The following is a 19,872-nucleotide window of genomic DNA, read 5'->3' on the forward strand; positions in this document are numbered from 1 at the left end:
CGGAATGCTCATTCTCCCCAACCCCACAGTCCCAGATGCAGTCTGGACCGTCGCAGAGACGGAAGAAATGAAAGAGGTGATTGGGTTGTATGGGAAAACATTTCATTTCTGGCAGACGGATAGGGGGGATGAGTTACCGCTTGGGATGCCGGTTTTGATGGGGAGTTTTACGGCGGATGATCAGGTATGTTGTTGGGGGGGTTGTTTCTTGGTTGTTGGGAGGGGAGGTGAAGAGGGGGTGGGTATGTTAATGAGAAATTTACTGATCATGGATAATTATAATCTAGGTACCGTGGGATAAAGTTAAAGAAAGAGATGAAAGATTTGGGGTTGATACGCAGAAGAAAAGGGAGGCGAGGAAGGGGATTGAGAGTGTGGATATTCATGAGGATGCTGATCAGGTTTGGAAGAAGAAATAAGTTCCATGTAGTTAGAGGGTGGAATTTGTTTTTATGAGAACTTGAGACGATGATGATGATGTTGTTGTTGTTGGTTGAAGAGATTATTTATGTCTCCCTCTGTCTAGGTGGATGCTTGATTTAAGGGTGGATTTGGATACTCTCTTTTATGTATCTATCTACTTGGTATTTATTAATTAATCAATCATGAAATAAATGGATAATGCTAAAGTGAAAAATATAAAAAGTAAATGTTCATTACACATTCAATGAGTACTTTTCACTTATAAAAGTTACCTAGTAATATCCACTCCCCTCTCCCCTTCCTTACCCCCCCAAAAACACCCCCAGACAAAATACTCAAAAAAAATCCAAAAATATAATATCCCGAGTGGACTCGAGATCGCAGAATGCGGCTTCTGTGGATCGAACACAGTGCCTCCAGATTAATGAACCGAAGTAGACTTCAGTCTGGCGCTCTCCCAAGTGAGCTAAAGCCGCTTGGTGTTGTGTTGATTGTTGAATTTTGGGGAAGAAAATAAGGATAAGTACCAAGCTCATTATTGAAAAGTTTCAGATGGGGTGAGATGTTCATTGGTGGGTACTGGGACTTTGGTGGGGGGAAGAGGGGTGGTGGATTTGTTTGTTCTGTGTTGTGGGTTAGGAACTGAGGGAATTGATTGTGCGGGTTGGTGTGTTTGGTGTGGTTGTGCGAGAAGAGGGTTTGTATCAATATATACGAATTAGATGAGATATGAGAGTTGGATGGGCGGGGATTCAAGAGTTGGAGGGGAAAGGGGATCACGACTGAGAAGGTGTGTGGATGGATGGATGTGTGTATATACACGTGTATTTCAAGGGAATCAGTGTTTAATTGGAATTCTTGGGTGTATCTAATATAATCTACGGTTTGAGGATTCAAGGGTTTCTTGTGGATGCATTGGCTCGAGGGGCCTCGGGGACATCAAAGAAAATGGGAAAAGGAAAATTATAATGCGCTAGAATTTTGAAGAGTGGATCTTTCGCCCCGATCTTTTCTTAACTTTTATATTACTAATACTAGATCACAAAGTTTGTAGATAGAACTAGATCTCCATTCAGAAAAATCTAAAAAATCTAAAAAATTCGGAATAAGTTTAAAATAATCTGAATTATGTGTATACAAATTTTCAATAAATTCTATCCGTAAATAAGAAAGTCAAAAGTGTTATTTTTTTGAGGTTTTTGGTGGTAAAGAGTGGTTCAAAACAGGGGTGGCCAGATAATAAAGAGTCCAACTTAAATACAAATGTTATTAGTTTTTAAGGACCTCTGCTCGGCTCCCAGCTAACATATAGAACATTGTTACTTGTAATATCACTTCTCTATTCTACACTCTATACTCTAGACTTCTAATCCTTCTTGATCTGAGTATACAAAATCTCTGCAAAGCTAGCAATTGTCGAATTGGGAGCAAGCAGCTGCTGAAATGGGATATCTACCTTGAACTCCGTGAAAATCCAGTTACGAAATTCTGCACCAATCATACTATCCAACCCATAACTTGCAATTGCCCGAGCCTGAGGGTTAATTTCATCCTTATTAATCATCAACACCGTTGAAAGACCGTGTACGAGATGTTCCGATATATAATTGACCGCCTCTTCCTTGTCTAACGAATTCTCAATTTTGGTCAGGATACTGCTGCTTTTTGTGACGCCATCATTCGCGATTTGGTTTTCCATCTTGGCGAGAATTATACTGAGTCGAGGCTCCAGAGGCCATGTTACTTTTGTTTCGGTTGCCGAGATGGCTTTGGCTAGTCGAGAAGGCTCGATTCCTGCGATGATATGATCGGCTTCCGGCTGGTGAGCCATCATAGCAACTTCAAAGGAGGCAAGCATCTCACTTTCATCGATGCCATAAAAGCCTTTTCTGCGAAGAGACGTCTCGATCTCGGGATGATCGGCAACGTATCCAATACCGACGACCATGGGCAAGATGAGTGAAATACCGGTGAGGCCTTGTTTCCTTCGATGACGAGCGAGAAAATCAAGGAATGAATTCGCTGGAAGTTTGTTAGATTGGTTTGAAATTTCAGAGTAGGAGATTGCCTGAATTACCTGCGGCATAGTTGCTCTGGCCAGCTGAGCCTAGGGTTCCGGAAACTGAGCTCGTCATGACGAAAAAGTCCAACTCGATCTTGTTTGAGAAGACTTCATGGAGATTTAGACACCCTTTAACCTTCGGTTCTAGGACTTGTTGCCAACTATCAATATCCATGTTTTGAAATAGTTTGTCCTGTATATGTGCGGTTAGATGGGTAGGCATCTCACAAGGATAAGTGTATACATACTTTTAGGACCATTGCTGCATGCACAACTCCACGTATTGGGTACTTTGGATCAATTGAAGCAATCGCCTCCAAAATTTGTGGTTTTGATGCTACATTGGCACGTAACACAACTGCATTCACGCCACTCGCTTTGAGACCTTCAACCAAAGCTAGAGCTGAAGGACTATCGGTGCCAGAACGGGACAGAAAGACAAGATGCCTCGCGCCCCTTTCAACCATCCACGATGTCAAGCTTCTGCCTAGACCACCGAGACACCCGATGAGAAGATATGAAGCGTCGGACCTAAGTTGGAGCCGAGATGGTGTTGGTAGAACCTGAGATGATGCACAAATTAGTTCATGTAAGAGAGCGAAGGTGTAACGTAACTCTTGTGGTATGCATACTTTAAATAGTGAAGTAGGTTGGTACTCAAGCACCAATTTACCATCTCCAAGGTTGTGCGGGAACGAACTGAAAACTTCGTCGATTTGAGACGGATCCCTAACGGTAAGTGGGCCGATTGCTGATATCTCTTTATTTTTGTACATTTCCACACATTGTTGGAGCAATCTATAATATAAGTCAGTAATACAGACCATTAACGATCAATTTTGCGTTGTGCTCACCTTGACAGTATCTCGGGCCTCTCTTCGTAGAGGTCCTGTAGGTCATAAGTAAACAAGCTACAACCGCGTGCTATGTTCGAGAGGTTTGGTAGCACACTATCACGTTGCTTCCCGAACGTAACTATTCGACTAAAGGGAGCCAATACTCTACTGCACTCCAGCAGAATAGCGATATCGTGCGATTGAGAGGTGAAGATAATATCAGGACCTCTACCCCCCGTTAGACGCTGAATTTGGATTGCCACATCTTCAATTCCAGGACGTATGATTTGCTCGCGCGGAAGACCCAAATCAAGAAGTAATTTGGTGGTGGAATCTACGTTGGTGATGACAATGGGCTTGGCCTGGGTGTTTTTGCATAATTGAATAGCTGCTAGACCAACAGATCCACAGCCGTCAATTATAGCAACAACATCGCCTTTTCCCATAGAAGCAAGGTTGTATAGACCATAAATTGCTGTGCAAAATGCTGTTGGTATGGTGGCCATGGTATCGAACGGCTCGTTAGCGATCCGTTGAACAAATTGGGCTTTTGTTCGTTGCTTTGTTGAAAGCGTGTCGAAGGAAAACGCAACAACTCGATCACCAACTTGGAAATCCGAAGACTCAGAGCCAATCTGGGTGATTATTCCCGATATCTCATGACTGAATGTCGTGGAGTCGCTGGAACCAGAAACAACAAGCGAATCTTGTTCATTGATGCCGACGGCCTTGACTTCAATCTCGATAAAATCGGACGGAAGATTTTGGTGCACTCGCGAATCATCCTGGAAGCAGATCTTCCCAGCTTCCAACTGACCCTTGAAAGCAACCCCTTCTTGGATTGATGATAGTCGTGGCTTGCTTGTTCCAGGTACAAAATTTGCATTGATTGCTCTAGCTGGAGCCAACCGGCCAATGTGAACTGAGTTGTTGTCAATGAAGTATTCTGTCTCCTCATTTTTCCCAAGAGATTGGCGCTCCAGTATATCAAAGAGAACTTTGATAACCATACTATCTGAGCTAATCCCGAAATCGAAATCAAGAGTAGCGAGATCCAGGGATGACTGCTCTTGTCTCACAGCACGGGACCATCCAAGTGCCATACCGTATTCCGGCTCGCATTTGGAAATTAAACTACCACATGTAACCCAGATCAGTGATCGAGCATTGCCTGTCAAAAATTTGATGGTTTTAAGATCCTCGTCTTGAAGTGTCGCCAAAACTGGGTTTTCCAATTCAACGAGCATTATAACATGTTCATGAGATTGGCTTCCGACAGAGTTTAGTGGACCGGTGTAAACATTCCATCCGTTTTCGATACAAAACTGTTCCAATAAGTGAACAAAAGGTGATGGTTGCGTTTGATATACCTGGGGGAAGGTCAGTAAAAGAAGCAATATAGACATTAATACTCACCAAAAGCACATTTCTGACAGGTAATGTGGGATTTTGTTCGTTTACTGACACATGCATATCCTTGTTGACTTTTGATAATATAATTTCTCCCCCGTTATGGGATTTGTCTGTTGTGCTCAGCTTGTGACTAAATCCCGCCAACTGAAGTGAGCCTTCAATATTACTCAGCGCTAACATTTTTATCAGCTTTAGGACCATTTTAAGCAATAGAGGATGTTTGAAAAGTCGCACTTACCTTGGCTTGATTCTAGGATAAGAGTTCCAGTCGGATTGAGTAACTCATAAATACGTTCAAATGGCTTCGGATATTGCAAAGACGGCTGTAAAGGAGTTAGCAGGATGGTTTAACCAACAATCAATTACAGAAGAAGCTTACATATGAGCCTATAATGAGGTCATAAGTATTGGCAACCGTGTCTGCGATTCGAATATTTGAGCTGAGGTCAATTTGTAGACACTTGAATGTGTTTGAGTCGTCTGAATTTTTAGAACTTGCAAGAGTAATGTCGGCTGATGGGAGTGCCTCTATCGTAGCTGCAGCTATCTCATCATTCAAAGCAAGTATCTTAATCGATGCATCTTTGTGGAGGTATAAATCAACTAAACCAACCAGGGTAGATGGCAAAGGCACACCCAAGTTGCTTGAGTGCAGATAACTAACATCCTGCTTCAGTATAAGTTCGGAATAGGGCTCTCTTTGAACACCGCTTTCTTGAAGGATAACTGCTTTGTATAAAAGAGCTCGCACATTGATGACATCTACAAGAAGCTCTCCATCATGAGAGATTAATTGAGAGTTGGCAATGAAAGCTCGATTTCCTCCGCCTGTGATCCAGGAATGACCACTAGCTTTGGGATTTTCCAGCTGGTGCGAAGCAGGTTGCCAGATTGTCACCTCATCAAAGTTTGTGAGGATGGTACCAGCCGTGGCATCAGCTAGTCGACCGGCAAATCTGGCCACGAGCGGTAATTGAAAGCAGGAATCGAGAGAAGCAGGGTGAATTACATAACGCGATTCTCCAGGTATGAGGCCGCAGTCCTGTTTCACGACTAGGTCTGCTGTGGCAGCATGAGTGGCATTATCTGTGCGAGTATCAAAAATGTTTTGGAATGCTATGCCATAATTAAACGCGAAATCGTGTAGACGTTCAATCCACAACCGGAATGGATAATGGAGAGGTAGTTCCGGTGGCGTAACTGGAGATCGGCCTTGAGATAGTGTTAGCTAACATTTTAAAACTATTTACGCCGCTATTATCTGCCAGTTACGCTCTCACTCACCCTTGTTTCGTTTGTTAATTCCAATTGTTCCATGTCCATGTTTTTTCCAGCTTCCATAGGAATTGGAAGAGACGGTCCATGTGTACCATGTTTTTGATATGCCTTCTTCGAGGAGTTCTGATTCATTTGTTGTCCGGCTCATGCTGAAAAGTGTCTCAACGCCTTCATTATTGTCTGGGATCACCAAGGCCATGGATAGCGTGATATCTCTCAACGTATAACTGTCAATATTTTGTGGAAAAGGAGAGTCAGAATTCAGCTGCATTATTGCTTCAATTGCCATTGCGAAATATGCAGCAGCTGGGAAAACGGCTTCTCCGCCCATCTTTTGCTGATTAGCTAAATCCTTCGCACAAATGTGAAATTAAAACACTTACTGAGTGATGCTTTAGCCATGGTAGATCTTTATGGCGTAAAATGTTTCTCCAAACAGGCTCAATGCTTGAAAGGCCGAGGACTCTACGACCCAAAATATCATGACGTGGGTGCTTCTGTCCACGGTGTTCTTGGCTGTTACGAGGCTCCAACCAAAGGTCCTTTTTGTAGTTCCACTGGTATGGTGGAAGATCTACCAAGAATGTTCCACATTTTCTGTGAATTGTTCCATCTGCAGCAAGAGATCCAATCTCAACGACAGCGCCAATGTCTAAACATGCATCTCGAGCCCATAAGTCACCTGCGAGCTTCAATAACTGCTCACCATCATCTTCGCCCCTCTTTAAAGAAGAAAGGTAAGATACGTTCTTGAAACCCTTGTCGATGCAAATCTGGCGAAATGGTCCTGAAAGGGCCGAATGTGGCCCAACTTCGATGACGAGACTGATGAGTGGATTTGTCTCAATCATACGCACAACCGCTTGTTCGAAAAGAACTGGAGTTTCCGAATTTTTTGCCCAGTACACAGAATCTAGGACAGCATCACCTACTGGTTCGCCAGTCACAGACGATACCATGAGGCACTTCTGCTGCTCAGATAACAAGTCTGAGTTCAAAGAGTTAAGAGCCTTGAGTTGAGATTCATACCCCCGAGCCGCATTTTTCATGTGGTGTGAATGATGCGCTTTGCCATCAGTTTTTAGCAAACGCGAAAATATCTTTTCTGCCGTGAGGCGGTCGTTCAATTCTTGGATTACTTCTCTGTCACCACTAATTGTGGCACTTTTCGGCGAATTGTGGCAAGCCACCACCACTCTGTCCTGGTACGGCTCAAAATATGGCAATACATCTGTAGCAGACATGCCAACAGCAAGCATTGCACCGACTTTCTCTACTGAAGAGGCAGCCTTTCCCCTGTAGTAAGCCGCGAATATTGCGTAATTTGCTGAAATTATACCCGCGGCGTAGGCGGCAGCGATCTCGCCTTAAGAGATGTTAGCGAGCATTGGAACAAGATTCATGGTGCTCAGTACTCACCAGATGAGTGGCCTGCGGTGGCAACAGGTTTAACTCCCCAACTTCGAAGTAGATCTACCAGGCCGATTTGAATCGCCGTACATAATGGTTGCGCAAAGACCGCTTCATTTACACAACTGTTAGAGCCAGGGGCACATAGCTCTTCTATTAAATATTAGCTTTGCAACTGCACGCAAAACCCTCTTTAAATACCTTCAATATTCCAGGAGGGGGGATCTGGTAGGGTAGATAAATGGCGATCAAGACTTTGGATTGATTTGAGAAAATGAGGGTATAGTTGTAGTAAGCGGGCTCCCATTTGTGGCCACTGCGCACCTTGACCTACGTTGAAAACATAAGTATCTGTCCGTGATTTGGTAATGAGTCTAGGGATAGCATTAATATACCTGTAAATATCAGAGCAACTGTTGCTGGGTCTTTTTCGGCATGCTCGTTTTCGAGGGCACTGCTAAGACTGTTTACATAAGATTCCTTGCGACATACAGCGAAAGCACGACGAGTAAGCTTGGTACGGCGACAAGCTATAGTATATGCAAGGTCTAACATAGGCTGTCCTTTAGCCAGACCAAAACTCAACTGAGCGTGTGCATCAATGTTCCTTTCCAAGGTCTCGCGATCATGAGCAGAGAAAACTAGGAGGTGTGGTCGGTTTAAATTTTCGATGTTCTCATCCCCATTGCTTAAAGCATGAGTAGTTTTATATAGAGAATTGTGATTGTGATAGTGCGGCAACAATGCCTCAACATTCTCAATGATAGCATGTGAATTAGTACCCCCATACCCAAATGCGTTTACGCCAACACGGCGTATTGGGAGATTTGTGGGAAAGGGAGTAGGATCTGTGACGACTCTTACCTGCAGCCCGGACCAATTTACTACTCATTAGTGATTAGCGGAATGTATGGATTGAGTGAGTAAGGAAATGTAACGAACTTTTTTTGTTAAGATTTACAACTCCCGCGGTTGGGGGTATGACCCCCCTTTCAATGGCGAGCACAGTTTTGATGACTGTGGAAATACTGCTCGAGGCTTCGCTGTGTCCCACATTGGGTTTGACCTTGGACAATTCGTTAATTTTGAAAACTTTTAGACTATTGTAAGTCTCATATACGCACGCTTCCAATTAAGATCGGAGATTCTGCCCCGGGATGAGGTCTCATGGTGTCGCCAACCGCATGCACCTCGACTGGATCTCCAACTTGAGTTCCAGTTCCGTGGCATTCCCTTCGGCCCTTATCAGTAACAACGAAGTCATACAAAATGCTGAGCGTCATATTGAACCTACACGTAGCCGGTTAGAACAGGGTCGAGGCCACTCAAATTGTATGCGGCTTTCATCACATCGGCCTGGCCCTGAAAGCTTGGAAATGTAATTGCAGCGTCGCGCACTTTGCCGTTACTGTACATGCATTAGTTCCGGATCTGTATGTGGGGAAGATGTGATATACGCATTCACAGCAGTAGATCTGATTACGGCACGAATAGGGTCGCCGTTCTTTATAGCCAGATCTAGGCGCTTTATGTAAAGCGCACCAACGCCCTCGGCACGACCATATCCATCAGCCGCTTCATCAAATGTGTGGCAGATGTTCGTCGGTGATAATACATTCAGCGCTGCGGTGTTCATTTGCTGATCAACCGACAATATTAGGTTTGCCCCCCCCAACAATTGCAGCTTCACATTCTTCATTCCGAATGGCACTGCACGCGGCATGAAGTGCATACATAGAGGATGAGCATGCGGTATTTATGGCTACGCTGGTTTAAGTCAGTTTAAGAACAGCTAAGTTCAATTTACCTTGAGAAAAGGCTCACCTTGGACCACGCAGGTTAAAGACATGACTGATCCTGTTACTCAAGATCCCAGCATCAATTCCCGTGGTGGTATAAGGATGTCGGAAGTCTGGCTCTTTCAGAGCCATTTGTTGGAAATCATGAGAAAAGGAAGCAGCAAAGCATCCAGTCACATCTTTTCCCACCTGCTCCAGAGTATTGCCACTACTCTCAATTGCTTCATAAACAACTTCCAGAAGCTTACGTTGTTGTGGGTCCATCCAGGCAGCCTCGATTGGAGAAATTTCAAAGACGGCCGGATCAAATTCCACTAAACTGCCATCCAAGAAGTACCCCCCGGAAATATTGAAGCTACCAGGGCGGTTATTGTTTTCGTGTAGATATGAATCAACATTGAACCTGGCTACTGGAACCTTTGCGTTGTTCGCAATACCTTTACTCATAATGAGATCCCAAAACTGTCCTGGGGACCGAACCTTCCCGGGAAGATTGCAACCTAGTGAAGCAATGTTAAAGATCATATACAATATAACATTGAACCGACTCACCCATCCCAATAATGGCAACAGGTACCATCTTACAGTCGAAATCTGTCTCCATATTTGGCAAGCAAACTGATCTCGAAAGCAATTTAGAGTTTGCCTTGAATGATGGTGAAATGGAAGGCTCAGGGCTAGTTTGAACGTATAAATCCGGTCAGATTATATCGAATTATCCAGCTATTTTAACAACGGATTCCGGATTTCTGTTTGATATCAAATTGCAGATCCTGTTGAATAATTCTGCTTTTAATATATTTAGTGTATTGATTGAAACTAAGGATTCAATTTTCGAAAAGTGTATTCAACAATCCGTTGAATAATCCGATTATTTATATGAGAGCGGATTGAAAACAATGTTCAGAAAAGCAGTCATCGTTTTCAGTTAAATGGAAAATCCGGGGATTTATAGGCTTTCATAAACCTATATAGTCTAAAACTGTAATATAGTAGTAGTAGTAGTAAATCAATAATCGATTCAGTCTATCTATGGCTAAAGCTACGCTGACTATGCGATGCGCCTATGTGTGTCTAATTGTACAAAGTACCGTATTCTTTTAGAATATTGGCCGTACGCTAGTAAGGATTAATACTTTAAGGTTAATTTAAAACCAATTAGCTCGCTTTTCAGTGGAGTCAAACGCCTCAGAATAGAAGTTTTTAATAGAAATACTAAACATTTGATAAATAATCTATTAAAGAAGTGAATCAAACAATTCCGGTAGTTATTGTAACCCTAACCCACGAAAAACTCAAACAAATAATCCTTACTAGTGTACGGCCAATATTCCAAAAGAATACGGTAGATAAGAAAAAATAAATGAAATCTGGCCCCTCCCCCCGGGAGCCTGTCCGAGTCTACTATAATAAGGTCCCGTTGTATCGTTCATACTTTAATATATATAGCTTAAAACTTTAACATATAGCTTAAAGCTTAAAACTATATATAGTCTAAAGCTTTAAGCTTTCTTTGAATTAAAGTTTATAATTTAGATGAAAGCTATCCACTCATTTGCTTATTCAACCATTGAATGACAACAGCAAGCTGAAAATTCAAAATACTCCACTCAAATTCGTGGACAATGCATGGACATCTTCTATTAAATTTGGTAAGCCGGCCTTAGTTCAGTCGGCCGCCCTCTTTGCTCAAAATGCTTGATAGCAAAGCATGAGGGTTCTATGATTGCTAAAAAGAGATATAAGGCTGTCGAGTGCTGGAAAGGGTTGGATGATAAACGATCGCCCGAGACTGGCGTTTTACATTATGCCTCGGTACAATTTCTTTCCATCGCCGGCTATTGCGGTTTTTGGATTGACTGGAACTCTTCCTACATCTTGATTGTTTGGGCCAGTGCTTATGGATAGGTTCGTTGCAGAATGCGCTCCTCCAGGCAACTTCGTCTTCGTTACAGACTTGTGCTTCTGCCTGTCAACTTTTTTTAGCCACTTCATTTTCTGTCGCTTAAACCCCTTGTTGTATCCATGTTGCTTGTGCCGATTACTTCAACCGCCATCCTATCATCATTTGTACGGGTCCGTTCTATATCCTCCTGTGCTTTGTGCGTGTTCTTATCGGCGTATACGCCGTCTTCTCTGTCAAGGTCGTGGGGATATGCCGACAACGATGACGAATTCAGGTTGTCCTTTGATTCTGATTTCAATACTAGTGTATCTTGTAGATCGCGAAAACTGTCATTGATATTACTTCTCAGAATTCGTTTGCGAGCAGTAGTGGGTTTCCGAGGGTATTTATTAGATAGTGTATTACTACTCCGAAGCCTCTTTAGTCTTCATATTTGGTAGTAGGTGATGACACTCTAATAATTTAGAGTTGATTCGCATCCTTGATTTACAAGATCTCAAATTGCTCTTAGACATAGATTATCTTTTACTTATTGTTTGTATTCTTTTGTTTATAATAATATTAGATATTTATCAATAATTATTATAAATTATAAAGTATAAAAATAGAATTTATTAGATAAATAGTCTAATCACTATATAAAGAAGAATACTATAGCAGTACTGCTTTAAAAATTAAGAGTGTAGCAAAGTCCTATATGAGGCAATTTATAGATGACTATAATAGTATTATAATATATATATTTTATAGCTCTTAGCTTTTAGAACTGTTGGTTCGAGAGAGATACGGAAGACGTGGTTCCCACTATGCGTAGGCCCCTAAATGTCTATTCGTATTCAATCTAAAGAGCTAGCTAATGAGGAAAATAGTAGGCCTTATATAGGCACTACTGAAAGAGCTAGTCTCTTTCGCATTCGCCTAAATACCTTTGATACAGTAGCCATTGTATTGACGTCATTCCTTTGAAGTGAATACCCTTGTTCACACATATAGTTTGTAGAATAAGATTGTGTATAGAATAATTGAAAAAGTATTCGAGTTCCTTATATGTCCGAGTTCCCCATATGTTACGTTACAAAAAATTGAAAATAGTTTTTCAATCTTATGCTAACCTTTGTTCTATATTCACTCTTCATAGGGTGTTAGAAAGACTATCAAGTCATCATCGATGTACTTTTACAAATGAAATACTCAATCCTGAAAACAGTCTACAAACGGAACTCCAATCTTCTCTTTAATAAATCTCATCACGTCCACTACTTTTTCATCTTCCAACTTCTTAGCTACGAGTTGGAGACCAACAGGTGCATCAATCTGCTCTTCAGCATTATAATGATCATGATACCATTTATCCAAATCATTTCTTGGCTTATAGTTTCCATCCTTAACGTCAATGTCGGGATTGACCTTTGTGACAGGAAATACAATAGCTGGATAATCGAGTAGGTTCCATATAGCTGTGTAGCCTATATGTTTTGATGTACCGTGAGGAGGAGCTGGATGCGGACCCGCTGGGCAAAGAATGAGATCCATTTCTGGTGCTACGGTATTCCATTCTGCGATTGTAATTAGCAAAAGGAATCAAATTTTGATACCACGAGACTCTGTAACTTACCCTGTAAGTACAAGTATTGAAATGTATTCCGTTGCATGCTCCAGTCCCATAATTCTTGATGAGTTAGATTCTGAATCCCTGGAGAGTCTTTTAAATTGTCGTTGACCAGAGGGATACCTGGCTCTCCAGAAAGAGCCAATGTATCTGTGAAGACTTTTCCACCATCAGGCGCATAGAGTTTGGTCTAAATACGATATAATGTTAGTTTAGGAATGATATTCGGGATGGCTTGCAAAGTTTATCACAACTTTTGTCATTGGAGACTCAAGCTTACCAGAATTCTTAGTGCCTTATCATGCTGGTAAGGTTTCCATTCAATGATCTCAACTCCGGGAACTTTTCTCAATTTTTCGACCACTTCATTCAATGCTCTAGTCAGCGGTGGTGAAGGTTTTACAATACCATCATCCCACATAACTCCAATGGTAAGTTTATTTGTGGATGTTTGTCCCGTTGTCCATGGCTTTTGATGTAAACTGAGATCACTGATCCAAGGTTTCGAGTCTAAAGCGACTTTCATGAAAAGATCGATACCTTCAAGTGATCGACACATAGGACCAACGGTACCAGCGATGGTATCGGATCCCATACTGAGAGATGCAAGTCCTACAAATGGAAGACGAAAGTTCGTTGGACGTAAGCCATAAAGTCCACATTGAACTGAAGGAGATCTGATGCTGCCACCTAATGACTATTAAAAGAATTGAAAAACAAAAAAGGTAGGGTATTTGAAATATACCAATGTCCGATCCAATTCCAAGCAAACTCCCGTTAAGAGCTAAGAGGGCGGATTCACCGCCTGACGATCCACCTGGCGACAGTGCTGTATTGTGAGGATTAGTAGTACGACCAATTATATTATTTTCAGTTTCCAACATCATCTTCACCAAAACTTCTGTTAGCAAGGTACAAGATTGCCGTAGATCAAAATTTTATGATCTTTTGAAAACTCACCAGAGCTTGCGGCTCATTGGTTCGCACGTATAGTACTGCACCAGCAGCCAAAAGAATCTTCAAGATATTCGCATCATCGTTACTCTTGCGGCCAACCCAACCAACCATTCCACAAGTGTTATCCAAATCTTTCATACCAATGTGTGCCTTCACACTTATTGGAAGACCATGAAGTGGTCCGATTGGGCCATTCTTAGCAAAGTGCTCATCAAGTTCTTTTGCCCGTGTAATTGCTCGCTCAGGGAGGAGTTCATAGACGCAGTTTACCTGGAAAACGATGTGTTTGTATCAGTTCTTGTGATCATAAAACACATGTAAAAAGGGGCACGAACCAATTTCTGAGCAATCGCAGCACGTCGAAGAAAGGCTTTCGTGACAGCCAAGGAACTAAGCCTTCCAGTAGCAAGAGAAGCCAATAGTTCCTCGACTGAGTCTTCAGTTATCGTAATCTCTTCTGGGCTCAAGTACTTTCGGGGAAGTGAAATTACTCGACGAGGTAGTTTTTCAGTAATTTCGACAATGGCAGGCTCAACTTTGGCGATTGTAGCATCTCGATGCTTTTGGACCTCGCTTGCTATATCCTGCCACTTTGTAACTCCTGCTGAAGCTTTTGATGCCATTTTGAAATTCTAATCTGATGTATATCGATTCTTTCAAAGAGCAAGGCAAAGCTACATTTTATAGAAAGTGATGATCAATACTTGACACTAGTGAGTGTGTTGTCACCATTACATACTGTCCTTTAATTCCGCGTTGTCCTTTGATTCCGCGTATGATTGAAAGTTTATTTTCACCCGGAAACCTTGCGGCTACTGAAAACCCACATCCGGCCGGGATGAACTACCAAAGTGGACTTCGGGAAGCCCGGAACGGGTAGGTAATTCCCAGAAGGGTTTGCTTCTTAGCCTCAACAATACCCAGGTGATTCATATAAATGACGAGAAATCTTGAAGCTGCGATGATAAGTTGAGGAGGACACAACAAAGTGCTCTGGGATATGATCTTAAAGAATCCCCATAATTCCAGATAGAAGTTCGGTGGAGGATGTTCCAAAATACCGGAAGGTCGCGTAAAGTACCCGTCCCGTACAATCCAGGGATGGACACCCGGCCGGGTATAAGTTCCGGGTATGCATTCCAGGTAGATATTCATTTGACTACCTACTACAAGGGCGTGTTTTAATTGGGGGCCCAGATCCATGCACAAGCATTTTCTACACCCAAATTTATTAACTACTTTATTTTTATCATTGTTATTATTTTAAGTAACGTTTGTTTCAGATCTCCCTAAGGGTATTTAGATATACTAAGATAAGGAACTATTTAAGCGGTGTAATCGTTGCGATTAAATTTAGTATCGTACAAGACAATAGCATATCACGGTGGAGCGGAAGTGATTGGATTATAATAGTATAAATGAAAGAATGTGTATCTGTCGAACTATACTTAATTAGAACTCTGATCTCCTCTCGTAGAGAGAAAATAGGATTATATACTGTATGATTATTGAGTATCGATTACGGAAGCGGTGATCAGATCGGAATCCGATCCGGTGATCGTTGTCCGCTCCGGAGTATTCCACATATTGTTAGAGTAAATAATAGTAATAAATCAACTAGGTGTAATGTAGTATAAAGACTTTTCATTAATCCTTCTAAACTATAAAAATTCTATAATTTATAATTATATGTGGGTTAACATTGGCCCGAAATAGCCCTGCAGGGGCTATTCATATACTCTTGTTAGTCTTTATATGAATTAATTGTGATAGAGCCTTTTATATTGTATGTTGTGTTCCGAGATGTGTATGTTTACTTTTCGAATTCGGTTTGTGTAATATAAGAAAATGGAATGCCAAGTGATTGTGTTCGTGTTGTATGTTAAAAGGAAATAAAAACGCTATAAAGCTATAAACAATCAATAAATAATATTTCAATGTATTTATTGCTTTTACTGGTAGATTATTAGGGGCTCTATAAATTCCCTTTAATTTTCTGAATTCGTTTTTTTTTTTAGTAGATTATTTTTTATTATCTTTTTATTAGTTCTTGTTTTATTATGGCTGTTTCTCAATCTATCGGTTTTTAGGCGATTGTGGTTTAATTTGTAGTAGATTTTATTGGTTTGATTATTCTTATATATCTTTATTACTTTAAGTATATTGTATTTTTTGTTCTTAAAGATTTCTGTTATTATGATAAGGATTCTTATATTAAGTGTAATTATTGTTATACTCAGAAAAAGGTTTGTTAGTTAGTGTTTTCTTGATATATTCCCGATGTTAATTTGTTATATCAAACCCAAGCTTTTTGGTAGGCTATTTTTGCTAATAGTCAAAAGAAAGAGAATGCTGAGATTGTGATGATATGTCGAAATGAGTGCTATGTTAGGAGTGTGGAGGTTTTTTTGTGAAAGGAGGATAAGCAGGGTGGTATTAAAAAGTCAAAGTCATTTGAGGTATTATCTTTACTTGCTATAAAGAAATTGGATTGAATAGGTGATTTTATGGAATACCTTGTAAACTTTTATCAAATTATTATCGATTATCCTTTATCTCCTTATAGTGGTGTTTAACTGATTTTTTTAAATTCTAGAATAATTTGCTTGTATTAGATACTGTTGTTCCAGACTTTATTATAAAACTAGTAGTTGTAATAAATTCGAATAATAAAAGTAACTTTATAACTCTAATTATTTACCCCCATGCTATTAATACCCCTGCCCTATCCCCTATTTCTTTAAAAGGTAAGGCTCCAAATGCTGTGAATATATTAGTTGATTTGAAGAATTGCATTCCCCTTTATACTAATATTCAATTATCGTTTTACTCTTATTCCCGTATTTGTTTTTCTATACCCAAAAAGGATTGTCTTAAATATTCTGATAAATTCCTTTTTAATCTTAATAACAATGAAAAGAATAATCCTTTTCTCCATTAGATTATCGATACCCCTCAATATTCTGATATTCTTTATATTTCTAAAGGTAATATCAGTATTACTACTTCTTAAACAAAAAAGTATACTGCTAGAAATTTAATAGTTTTTATTTATCGATTTACCACTGGAAATTCGGTTATTCAAGTTATTCTTTTTTCTTGTAAAGCTTTTTGTACAGTTTCGAAACAAAAAGCAGTATCGGTTGTTACTAATTCCCTTTCTGATTTTCAACATTGGGATATTGGTATTCTATCAAAGACTAAAGCTTCTTATATAAATTGTTTTATTTATACTAGAGAATCTGATGTTGTTGTAAATTCTTCTGAAAGTATTCAATCCCGCAAACATTTATAGATTACTAACAATCTATTAATAAAGGTTTAAAAATTTAATAAGGTTTTTATGAAAATAAAGGAAAAGGAAAGTATGAATAAGAATAAAGTAAATATATTTTCAGTGAATGAAAGTAAATAAAGTAATAGTGATATAGATAATGCTATCTTTAGAGTTTTCCTTTTTATATTAAATCTTTTTGATATATAGGGTAAAAAGATTAATTCTTGCTATAAAACCCTTTTAACATATTAATATAATAATATCTTTATGATAATATTCTTATATTAATTAAAGATATACTCTTATTAGAAATAAGGCTTTATAAAAGAAATAGCGATAATCTCATTAATTAAGTATTAATAAAAATTCAAATAATATTGATTCTAATATTTATAAATTAAAACCTAAAGCATTCCAGAGATATTAGGATAAATTGGTATACTTAGCAATAGTATATAATATACCAGTAAATAAAGGATTATATTCTCATTTTTATTAGAATAGAAAGAAGTAAAGGAAGGAATATTGCGAATAGCTTTATATTATTAATAATTCGCTTATGGGTATATAGCAAAACCCTATTATCTTATAGCTTTTTTTCTTTTTTTTTTTGAATTGTATATTAATAATTCTTTTCTTTTATTATATTCTTTCAATACTTCTTTTGTATTGTTGAGATTACAGAAGGCTTTTTATGTATTTTCTGCTAATTAGTAGTTTTTTTATTGGACTAGGTATTAAATATTTCTGTTTTTTTTTCTATATGCTATAATCTTTTTTATTTCGTATTCTAAATAATTGTCTATCTTCTCTAATAGCAGTGGGTCAGTGATACCCTATCATTCATATTATAATTCTAATAGGAAAATATAAAAGATATTGTGAATTTTATAAATAAATGGTAGTTTAAGTTTATATGCTTAATTACTAGTTTTTATACCTATTACTTAAAAAGAATCTATAAATCTATCCAAAAACTTTTTTTTAGATTGAAGTTATTTAATATTTCGGATGCTTAATATTACTTTATTTTCGATATTATATTACTAGGTTATCGTGCTATCTATATCCTTTGATTTTCAATCTATAGCTGTTTGCTATAATTCTTTTAATTTTTCCCTTTTTTTATTAAAAAAGGCAATTCGCTTGTATACTGCTAATACCCTTCTTGTAATATTGGTGTTCTCGTCAATATAATAGAATATTGATAGAAATCTGTATATCGCTTGGAATGGGCTTATATTTATTGTACTATGTTATATAGCATTATAAGTGAATTTTGCGAATGGTAATAGTAAAGATCAATTATTTTATTAATAATTAGAGTAACAATTAATATAGTAAATCAGATTTTGGTTTTATTGTTTTATTTGTTTATCGGTTTAAGAATGGAATGTAATAAACAACTTATATCGTATTCACAGATAAAAAAGAAAACTACTTTAAAACTTGCTTACAAACTGTAATTCCCTATCTAACATAATACTTTCTGATATTTCAAAATCCTTAAATATACTTTGTATTAATATTTAAATAAATTCTGATAAAATAATTGTTTTATTAATGGATATATATTGGGTAAGCTTTATAAACCTATTAATAATCACTAAAACCATATTATACACATGCTTACCTAATTTCAATAGGAATAAATTTATAATAAAATCTATAATTATTTCTTTTCAAGGTTTATAAGGAATAGGGAAGATCTGTAACTTATTGTAAGGCTTATACCTTTTGATAATGATATATTAATATATTGTATATATTTTAATATACATTTTTATATTCTTTTTTATTGAAGGTTAGAAGTATTTAGATCTTAAGATTTCTAAAGTTTTAGAAATACTCTAATATCCATTTATAAGGTTATTATAATAGGCTTTTAAGATCTCTACTTTCAAAGTAAAGTCTGGCGGTATATAAGCGTTTTTATTGTATTTAAAAAGCCTATTAATACTTATCTACCAAGATAAAACAACTTTAATAAAGTATAGTTTTTGATTCAGATATTCTTTATTCTTTATAAAATCGTTATTCACTTGAAAATATAATAAAGTATTTCTTATCGTCTTTAATACTAATTCAAATATTATTTTGTTTTCTATTAAAATATAAACTATCCGATATAATATCGACTATTTGCAATCAGTTTTAATTAGTAAACACTTGAATTTACAAAACAATAAGCTATACCCTTCTCTTTATAAAAAACCTATAACATTATACAGAAACTCTGTTTTTTTAATAAAGGAATTTTGAAACAAATTTATAATCATTAATCTATTTTTCAGTTTATTCTAAAGAATCGGAAATATATTATTTATATCATTCGTATTAATAGTATAATCAGAACAGCGTGATGATTTATCTATGGAATTTAATTTTTCAATTCTATATATTATCTCGAAATTATATACAATCAAAACCTCCGCTTACCTTGTTTATCGACTATTCAGGCTTTTTTTTATTATAAAATACTAAAGGCTATTGTAATTTAACTTAACCACAATAATATATCAACTTTCTATTATATAATAATACTATTATATAAAAATAATATATATTATTAGTAATTCTTAATTATAAATAAAATATCATTATTCTACTAGATTCAGCTTTTTCAAATAGAATATAATAGAATATTATTATTAGATTAATACCTTTTTGGTTTTTTTTGAAAAGAGCTATAATAATATATAACCCAAAGCAAAGATTAATATATTAATTTCAATTATCATATAAAATAAAAAATCAAAATATCGAAAAATAGATATCAATATAAAAACTTTTTTTAATACTTCAAATACCTTTTATATTTTATCAATCTACTTGAATTTAATTATTATTTCTCCTTTCTTTATTCTCTTTAATAATACAATTATATTATAAATTATTATTA

General features: G+C 37.7%; 3 protein-coding genes across 3 annotated transcripts in view; 1 reads left to right on the forward strand and 2 right to left on the reverse strand.

Moving 5' to 3' along the window:
• EAE98_009189 (uncharacterized protein) overlaps window positions 1-605 on the forward strand; it is a 1,903-nt gene extending 1,298 nt beyond the window's left edge. The window contains exons 4-5 of the mRNA XM_038956810.1: window positions 1-184; window positions 288-605. The exon at window positions 1-184 is cut by the window's left edge and continues 8 nt beyond it. Of these exons, the coding sequence (XP_038806876.1) occupies window positions 1-184; window positions 288-419 (316 nt within the window). The 3' untranslated portion in view covers window positions 420-605. The remainder of the gene's footprint in view (window positions 185-287) is intronic.
• A 1,118-nt stretch (window positions 606-1,723) lies between these two features.
• On the reverse strand, window positions 1,724-9,825 carry EAE98_009190 (uncharacterized protein; the record flags this gene model as incomplete). The annotated part of the gene is made up of 19 exons (XM_038956811.1): window positions 1,724-2,445; window positions 2,501-2,678; window positions 2,734-3,283; window positions 3,340-4,691; window positions 4,738-4,907; window positions 4,973-5,057; window positions 5,114-5,946; window positions 6,019-6,343; window positions 6,396-7,378; window positions 7,432-7,575; window positions 7,624-7,752; window positions 7,818-8,306; window positions 8,365-8,488; window positions 8,547-8,655; window positions 8,717-8,830; window positions 8,880-9,061; window positions 9,099-9,189; window positions 9,247-9,721; window positions 9,774-9,825. 19 exons carry the CDS (start codon window positions 9,823-9,825, stop codon window positions 1,790-1,792), a joined length of 7,041 nt encoding a protein of 2,346 aa, XP_038806877.1. The 3' UTR covers window positions 1,724-1,789.
• Window positions 9,826-12,318: 2,493 nt separating this feature from the next.
• EAE98_009191 (uncharacterized protein) lies at window positions 12,319-14,316 on the reverse strand (the record flags this gene model as incomplete). Its single annotated transcript, XM_038956812.1, has 6 exons — window positions 12,319-12,683; window positions 12,743-12,926; window positions 13,017-13,426; window positions 13,482-13,623; window positions 13,697-13,963; window positions 14,029-14,316. The coding sequence occupies 6 exons, from the start codon at window positions 14,314-14,316 to the stop codon at window positions 12,319-12,321; spliced, it is 1,656 nt and encodes a 551-aa protein (XP_038806878.1).
• Between the last annotated feature and the right edge of the window lie 5,556 nt (window positions 14,317-19,872).

Source organism: Botrytis deweyae (assembly GCF_014898535.1).
Source record: "Botrytis deweyae strain B1 chromosome Unknown BDEW_026, whole genome shotgun sequence".
NCBI classification, from domain to species: Eukaryota; Fungi; Ascomycota; class Leotiomycetes; order Helotiales; family Sclerotiniaceae; genus Botrytis; species Botrytis deweyae.